Here is an 8,444-nt window from a genome sequence, read left to right as displayed (position 1 = left end):
GTCTGACCATCACAAATGCTCGAGATCAGGATGGTGGGCGTTACACGTGCAAAGCAAGCAACAAGGCTGGTGAACATTTACGTCATTATGACGTCATTGTGCTTGGTAAGACTGCCCTTATTGTTGCGAAATGTATGAGGATGAACAATAAACATTTTGTACTTGATTATTATGTCACTGGGAATAGTTTGCAGCTTATTAAGAATCATAAACTAAAAAATAACTGAAAACCCACTCCTTGGGGGTACCAACTGTGCAGCTGCCCTTCGCAGGGCAGCTCACCGGATGACGAGATTGGGGCAAAGCCTTCGGGACCCCCACTCTTTGATGATAGGAGGAAAAACAAGGGGTAACCTCCCCGGGTTGGATTGTGGTATTGTGTGTCAGGGTGGTGCTGAGGTGTCGTCCACCAGACGGCAGTCTCCTTGGGTTAACCTGAGGTGGTTCCTTTCGGTGGGTGCCAAGAATGTCCTGTCCAAAAGAGAGGATAATCACCTCTTTTATTATCTGAGCGCAAGTGTTTGAACCTCAGCATTGCAGCACTCTCTGAGGTTTGGAGACCGAATAGTGGCGAGATCATGGCAGGAGGTTACACCTGCTATTGTTCTGGTCGCTTGAATAGTTACCCTGCCCAAGGAGTTGCTGTAGCTGTGTCCAATAAGCTGACTCCAATGATAATCGAGGAAACACCGGTCAATGCGTGTATAATTAGACTAAGGATTCATCACTCCTTGGGTGTCGTTTCCCTGGTCTCTGAATATGCTCCGACTGAGGTGAGTGATCTCACCATGAAGGACACATTATATGCCATTCTGGAGTCTGGTTGATCGGTGCCCCAGGAGGGATACTCTTCTCGTCTTGTAAGATTAAAATGCATCAACTAGAACTGATAGGGATGGTTATGAGACATGTGTTGGTCCCTATGGCTCTACAAACTGTGAACCAGAATAGCACTAATTTCCTTGACTTTGCCAGAAGTAATGGACCTAGGGTGGCTGGTTCATGGTTTCAGCGCCCACAGTATAATCGATGGACTTGGTATTCCAATGCAGGTGGTGTGGCAAATGAGAATAACAATGTAATTGTTGATGGTCGCTGGAGGATGATCCAAAACTGCAGGGTCTACTGGAGTGCTCAATTCCTCAATACTGACAACAGACAGGTCAGATCAGATCTGTGACTTATGTGTCAGGTCAGGTCAGATTAGATCTGTGAGTTGCTCCAGGTACCATGTAAACCTGTCCTACCTGTTCCATGGTCGGGTTGTCGGCGACTAAACCATCTCCCCCACCAAGTTTTTTGGTGAGGAGGGTGTATGATATTTACACCCAGCAGGATGAAGAAGAAAATCTGTCAAAGGGCGGAGGAGCTCCTTGTGAGTCAACGGCCATCCATATCGAGCGCCCAACTATGTCTGCGGACGTCCTCCTGCAGTTGGGTTACTTTGAATTAGGAGGTTGGTGGCAGGATTTGCACTCTGGCCACCGTAAAACCTTTCATTCCACAAAACATTCGAAAAGCATTTTAAAAAGAATCTGAAACCCACTCGGTGGGAGTACTTCCTGTGCAGCTACCCTTTGCAGGGCAGCTCACCAGATGATGGGATTGGGGCAAAGCCTTTGGGACCCCCAATCTTTGATGTTAGGACGGAAACCATGGTGTAACATTCCAGGGTCAAATTGTGGGAGAGTGTGTCGGAGTGGTGCTGAGGTGCCGTCCACCAGACTGCAGTCTCCTTGGGTTAACCTGAGGCGGTCCCTTCAGGTGAGTGCCTGGAAGGTTCTATCCCTCAGAGAGGATGATCACCTGTCTGTTATCATCTGAGCTCAAGCGTTTGTACATTGTATTGCAGCACTCTCTGAGGTTCAGAGATTTAATTGCATCGAGATCATGGTGGGTGGTTACTACGACTATTGGTCTGGTCGCTGTGATGGTTACCATGCCCAAGGAATTGCTGTAGCATTGTCCAATAAGCTGACTCCAATGATAATCAAGGGAACACCAGTCAACGAGTGTATTATGAGACTAAGGATTCGACACTTCTTGGGTGTCATTTCCCTGGTCTCTGTAAATGCTCCGACTCAAACGAGTGATCTCACCGTGATGGTCACATTCTATGCCATGCTCGAGTCTGTGGTTGATCACTGCCCCAAGCGAGATACTCTTCTCGTCTAAGGGGATTTCAATGCATCACCTGGAACTGTTTGGGATGGTTATGAGACGTGTGTTGGTCCCCATGGGTCTGGAACCGTGAACCAGAATAGCACTAAGTTCCTTGACTTTGCAAGAAGTAATGGAATTAGGGTGGTTGGTTAATGGTTACAGCCGCCACCGACTCATCGATGGACTTGATATTCCAACGCTGGTGGTTCGGCAATGGCGTTTGACCATGTGCTCATTGATGGTCACTGGAGGATGATCCAGAACTGCAGGGACCACTGGAGTGCTCAGTTCCTCAATACTGACCACAGCCTTGTTGTAGCAACTCTCAAGTTTCAGCTTCAATCCAGGAGAGTGGTACCATCCCAGACTCGGCTGGATGTTGGCAAGCTCAAGGATGAGAGGGTAGCTGAGGAGTTTGCAAACAAGCTGAGGAGTTTGTGAACAAACTGGGTGGGGATTTAGGGGGTCTGGGTGCTTTGGGGAATCCTGAAGAGTTGTGGAGTGCCTTCAAAACCACCATCCTTGATGTTTCTGGTGGATGTTGTGGAACTCACTGAAGAGTGAAGAAGAATTTGTCTCTCAAGGGACACATAGGTACCATTGAACAGAGTCGCAGGGTCAGTCTTAATGGCAGAGCTGAGCTGTTCATGGAGTTGAAGAGTAAAACTGTACCTGTGCTGAGGGTGGACAAGGAGAAGGAGGCTTATATGCGAGGAATCTGTGAGTGGGTAGAGCATCACCTGTGATCAAGTGATTCTCACCCTGCTTGCAGGGGAATTGCGCATTGCGTTCCTCCAAGCTCGTCCATCTGTGTACTTCAGTTAGAGGGAAGGGTGGTGGGCCCTTGACAGAAGAGTTCGAAGTGAAGACCCGCTGGGCCGGTTACTTTGAGCGGCTGTACCAGGCTGATCCACCAGCTGTTGAGTAGGACATCAGGGGTGTTACTTTCCCCATTGCTGACCCTCCAATCAACTGTGATCCACCTTTGTTTGTGGAAACACAGGCTGCAGTGAAACAGTTGAAATGGGGTAAAGCTCCTGGGATCTGTGGCATCCATGCTGAACTTCTCAAAGCTGGTGGAAATGCTGTACTCTTGTCGTTGTATGCAGTTCTGTGCTGTGCCTGGAATGCAGGCATTATCCAAACTGACTGGAAGGGATGGATGCCTTGTTGTCCATCTCTGGAAAGGGAAAAGTGATCTCCAGGACTGCAAAAACTACTGATGGGTGATGATGCTTTTTGTCTTTGCTCGGATAATTCTTGATAAGGTTCACCACCATTTGCTTGAGCACCAGCGCCCAGAGTAGTCAGGCTTTACATTTATGAGGTCAACGATTGACCGTATCCTTGCTCTTTGGGTCCTCACTGAACGCAGACAAGATTTTTGGCAGGGGCTGCTTGCAGCCTATGTTGATCTCTGCAAAGCGTTCGATTCAGTGAATTGGAATGCCCAATGGAGGATTCTTGGTCTTTGTGGGGTGCCACCAAAACTGATAAATCTGATATCTGAACTGTACTCTGGTACTGGGAGTGCTGTGAGATGTGTTGATACCATATCTCACTTATTTCCAGTTGTTACTGGAGTTCAACAGGGGTGTGTACTGGCCCCCACACATTTGAATGCTTGTTTGGACTGGATTCTGTGGAGGATGTCAGAGAGATCAAGCTGTGGTGCATTGTTTGAGAATGTCAAGATCTCTGACCTTGATTTCAGAGAAGACGCAGTCATCTTTGCAGAGACTCTGGATATCCTTTTGAGGGCCCTCGAGGTGCTGAATGAGGAGTCGGAGCCGCTGGGATTACGGGTTTCCTGGGTCAAAACTAAGATCCAAGCTTTCAATTAACATATTGGATGCTGCTATCTTGTCTGTACCTGATTGTGGTGAGGATGTTGAGGTAATGGAGAGATTTACTTACCTTGGCAGTGATATTCATGTCTCTGCTGGCTGTGAGCCAGAGGTCAATAGACATCTGGGTTGGGCCTGTGGAGTCATGGATTCACTGGATCATGGGGTGTGGCGCTGTCGGTACCTGTGCAGGAGAATGAAAGTCCAAGTCTTCAGGTCCTTGGAGCTTTCAGTCTTACTCTACGGGTGTGAGCCTTGGACTCTGACCAGGGATTTGTAATGGAGACTTAATTTCTTTGGTGCCAGGTCTCTTCAGAGAGTCCTTGGCTATCGCTGGTCAGACTTTGTGTCCAACAAGCAGTTGCTGAGAGAGACTCAAATCAGATTTGTTTCCTGCATAGTCCATGAGCTTCAGCTGCAGCTGTATGGACTGTGGCTCATTTTCCTGACGCTGATCCTGCTCACCAGATTCTCTCAGTGAGGGAACCTCGTGAATGGAGGAGGCCAATGGGCCGTCCATGTGCCTCGTGGTTGCACCAGGTTGATCGGCATCTCAAGGAGATGGGGTGGGTTAGGCATCTGCCTGGTGGATGTCCAGGCGGATGCCCCTGGAGTACCGGTGAAAGTAGACACAGCGACACGCAGCTCCAGCACATGCTCTCATACCTGACCTGACCTGGGAATAGTTTGGGCTCAAACAGGAAACTTTCAACGTAAAGTGACTGTTGTGTTATTTAAACATTTTCTCATCTACACGAAATAGATGTTTGTCTTCCTGTCTACCTGTCTGTGTTGCCATTTTTCACAGAGATAGCCAAATGGATCTTGATTAAAATTTCAGATGTTCAGGAGTAAGTGCCATGGAGTGTTTTAGGCCAAAAAAAAAAAAAAAACATTGAAACTTTATTAAAAAAAAAATCCTTTTTTAATTGCTCTATAGTGCCTTAGCCTTTGTAGCTAAGTGAAAGGTAATATTAAATGATCTCTGACCCCATTCCTTCGTGTGTTGGTGGGAAGTGTTTTGGTCCCCACAAACAATAGGAAATACAACAAAATTTAAATTCTTCAAAATGCCAACAGGATTAGAACAGCACCTGGCTTGTAAACAACAAGACTCTTTTTAAATAATTCACTCATGCTGCTTCCTCCAATTCCACCCTCCCTCACATCCATTTCTCCTACCTCTCTCTCCCTATCCCTTCTTCCCCTCTCTCTCTCCCTCCCTCCCTCTCTCTCCCCTTCCCCCAGACCCCCTGGCCATTATTTTTAAATATATATATACAATGTCGAGGCTTGTATAAGAGCTGACACAGAACATAGAACAAGGGGAGCAAGAGACAAGAGGGGTGGGAGAGGGAAGCACAAAACAGTGGGGAACAGAGACATTTGGAGATCTGTGGAAGGGAGAGGGATGGGGTGGGGTACACGAGGAAAAGAAGAAGGACACGACAGTGACTTTCAGGTCCTTACACGACAGGAACTTTCAGGAAGGAAAGCAGGGAATTTGAAGGAGGTTGGCTTGGGGTGGATAATCGGGGGTTGCAAAGATCGAGGTTTTGGATGGGGGAAGATAAGAGATGGTGGTGAACAGCTGTTTTAAAGACCTGGAGGGAAGAGTGGGATTGAAGAGAGTGTGGGATTTTGTTCCAAAGGTGGTGAAATGAGGAATTAAGGAGTGAAGGTGAGCAGTGATTCATGATTTTGGTAGTTTTACTAGAAGGGGTTGCTGGCGGATCCTGGATGCCCTGTGGAAATATAGGGTGGGGGGTACATATCTCAGACAGAGCAGGGGGGAGGCCGGAGAGAAGATGGTCGAAGACAGAAAGACCACTGCCCTGCCTGTAAGACCAAAGAAAGAAAGAAAAAGAAAGAAAGACAAAAGACCCAGAGTCTCAGCCTCATCACAGGAGATACCAATGATCCGAAATGCCTTGATTTCCACAGCATAAAGCCGAGAAAGGTGAGAGGCGGAATTACCAGCCCAGAGGAGAGAGCATACTCCATCAGGCTGTGGATGAAAGCTTTGTCGCTTTTTATGTGGTCAGGAGTTCAGGTGTGCCAAGGAAGGACTTTGCACGATGGAGGATGCCCAGTGGGCGACCAGCTTGGAAACTTGGCTTTCCCAGGAAGGATCACTCTATTGATTGTTTTTTTTCCTCTGCAGTATTCATTTTGTTTCTCTTTTCTTAAAGGAAAATCATTTCTCCATTGAAAGTATGTGTCTGGAAATCAGGGACAGTTTAAGGGTGCCTTGAGCCCAAGCCGTGGGCGGTAACCCAACCATGGGCCCTCCTCCCCCCTTTCCCATCGTGTAGTAATAGACATCAGTGAGCTGAGTCACAATGCACTGAGTTAAGATTCCAAAGGTCCTCCCCAACATAGGTGAAAGGATTTACCTTTGACTCATTGTTGCATTATTGTATGCTATTTTCCTCTCTCTTCTTCACAGTGTTGTCAATATCTTTCCTTGGTCTCTCACTTTCATCACAGCCTGCCATGATTCTGCATTCTTTAGTTATGGTGGCTCTGTTAGGGTGAGACAAGATCCACTGATTTGCAGCACCCTTACTCAGGTGGGAATTACATGGTCTCCAGGAGCAGTTAGGTATGAGATGGTAGGGGAGGTGTAGGGAGTGAGGAGTTTAGTACACAAGATTTGGAAGCAAACACAGAATTGAGGCAATCAGCCTTCTCATGATCAGTCTGCTGTGGTGCCATTTTAAGTGAGGGAAGGGATGGAGGGGAAGCATACAACAGAGACAGACTTAACAAGGTCCCATCAGGTCTTTGAAGGGGAAGACAGGTTTGAGAATTCAGCCTTGAGGTTGGCCAGATGTTGTTTTCTGTCTTTCCTGAGAGTGCACACGCACTTGTTCCAGGCATTGTGGATTGATCTGAGGTTGCCCTCAGTCGGATTTGCCTTCCAGCAAGAGAAGGCTAGTTGGTTGAAACAACTGCCTCACCACAGGATTTTTTGTTTCAATTGGCTACAGATGAGATGGTATAAGTATTTACAGAAGGGAAAGCAAGCTTGGGTACAAGGATTCACAGGCAGTATTAATATCAAGAGAAGTGGAATTGAAGGACTATTCTTGCCATGAGGGTAAGCTCACAGTCCCTGTCACTGAGCATGATTGAACTGCCAGGCTCTGTGGCACTGAGGTAGCTCTCTGACAACAACCACACAGATGTTGCCTCTCACAAGCACATGATCAGATGAACCAATTGAAGCAACAGAGGAACAGAAGACAGCATAAATTGTCAAGTCCAGAAGGGAGGATTTGCCATTGTGAGAAATCCGGGTCGGAAAGGTCACTGATTGGGTGAGGCCCATGGAGTTTCAGAAGTCCTTTGCTGCATTGCCATGGCTGGTTGAAGAGGTACCCAAACCCAGCCAATTGGTATGGTGACAGTTGAAATCATCACATATGAGGAAGAGAGGTTGGGTTGGGTGTCTGGAATCTCTGCTCGAAGAGAAGTCGAGCAGAAATTCCAGACTTAAATTTGGAAACCGTTCGAATTTCTACATCAAAATTCTTCCATCTTTCAAGTGGATTAATTGACTTTCTTCAACTGACCTCGGAAAATTGCAAAATAGATCAATTTTCTTGAGGACCCATGTACAGGGTGGCCTGACTCTTTACCCCTGCTCAATTTTCACACCTCCATTCCCTCCCTTCCCCTCCACCCTCCACCATCTGTGGTATGCAGCAACACTGACTCACTAACACGGGAGTCAATAGGACATTAAACAGCATGGTGGACACAAGTTGTTTCAGAATGAATGCTTTACTGGGGAGGAGTAAAGTGACTTTCAGGCCACCCTGTACACGCAGCATTCCATGGGAGCTATGTTGGAAAATGTGCACACCTGATTGGCTGTTGCCAACCAGCTGATGCCCATATCACTGCCCCCTACTGGCAGGGGAGAAAACTGATGTGCATATTTTAACAGACTTTTCTACGAAAGTTTTTATTATTAACATACAAACAAAAACACGGGAACATTTTACAGGTTGAAAGATATTATACTCGTAGTTTATCTGTTGAGAACAAAAAGTTGCCCCACTACATTTGCAACCAAATATCACATTATATGATTATTGGGGTAGAGGGAAGGTGATTGACAGAGTCAATAAGAAAGTGGTTATCAGGGGGGTAATGGTGGAAAACAGAGTGGGGTGTGTTGGGTATGCATAATTGGAGGTAAAAACTGAGTTCAGACATTCTTCCTTGTCTCAAACAACAGAGTCTAAGTTGAGGTGAATGAGAGGATGCAGATCGTTTTGTGGTGCTTTCTTGTTCTCCATCAATTTATAAACACTTCATTTGTTTAAATTTGTTAAATTTATTCAGTCCCTTGTGACTGTGTCTTCACGGCAGCCCATCCAGGATTGTAACCTGAGCCAAGAAACTGCTTTTGTTGCACTGACA

The 8,444-nt window shown here is 46.7% G+C and overlaps 1 protein-coding gene across 7 annotated transcripts in view; it reads left to right on the top strand.

The window, feature by feature from the left end:
* Positions 1 to 8,444, top strand: part of HMCN1 (hemicentin 1) — a 531,017-nt gene that overhangs the window by 271,669 nt on the left and 250,904 nt on the right. For all 7 annotated transcript variants that reach the window (XR_015058458.1, XM_085882362.1, XM_085882361.1 and 4 more), the window contains exon 34: positions 1 to 105. This exon is cut by the window's left edge and continues 53 nt beyond it. Coding sequence is in view for 6 of the 7 variants with exons in the window: in XM_085882362.1 (XP_085738488.1) it covers positions 1 to 105 (105 nt within the window). In the remaining variant the exon portion in view is untranslated. The remainder of the gene's footprint in view (positions 106 to 8,444) is intronic.

This window comes from Eptatretus burgeri, chromosome 5 (genome assembly GCF_056783735.1).
Source record: "Eptatretus burgeri isolate ZD-2024b chromosome 5, Ebu_testis_v1, whole genome shotgun sequence".
Classification (NCBI taxonomy): domain Eukaryota; kingdom Metazoa; phylum Chordata; class Myxini; order Myxiniformes; family Myxinidae; genus Eptatretus; species Eptatretus burgeri.
Note: the sequence above shows the minus strand (reverse complement) of the source record. Positions and strands in the feature narration are given on the sequence as shown.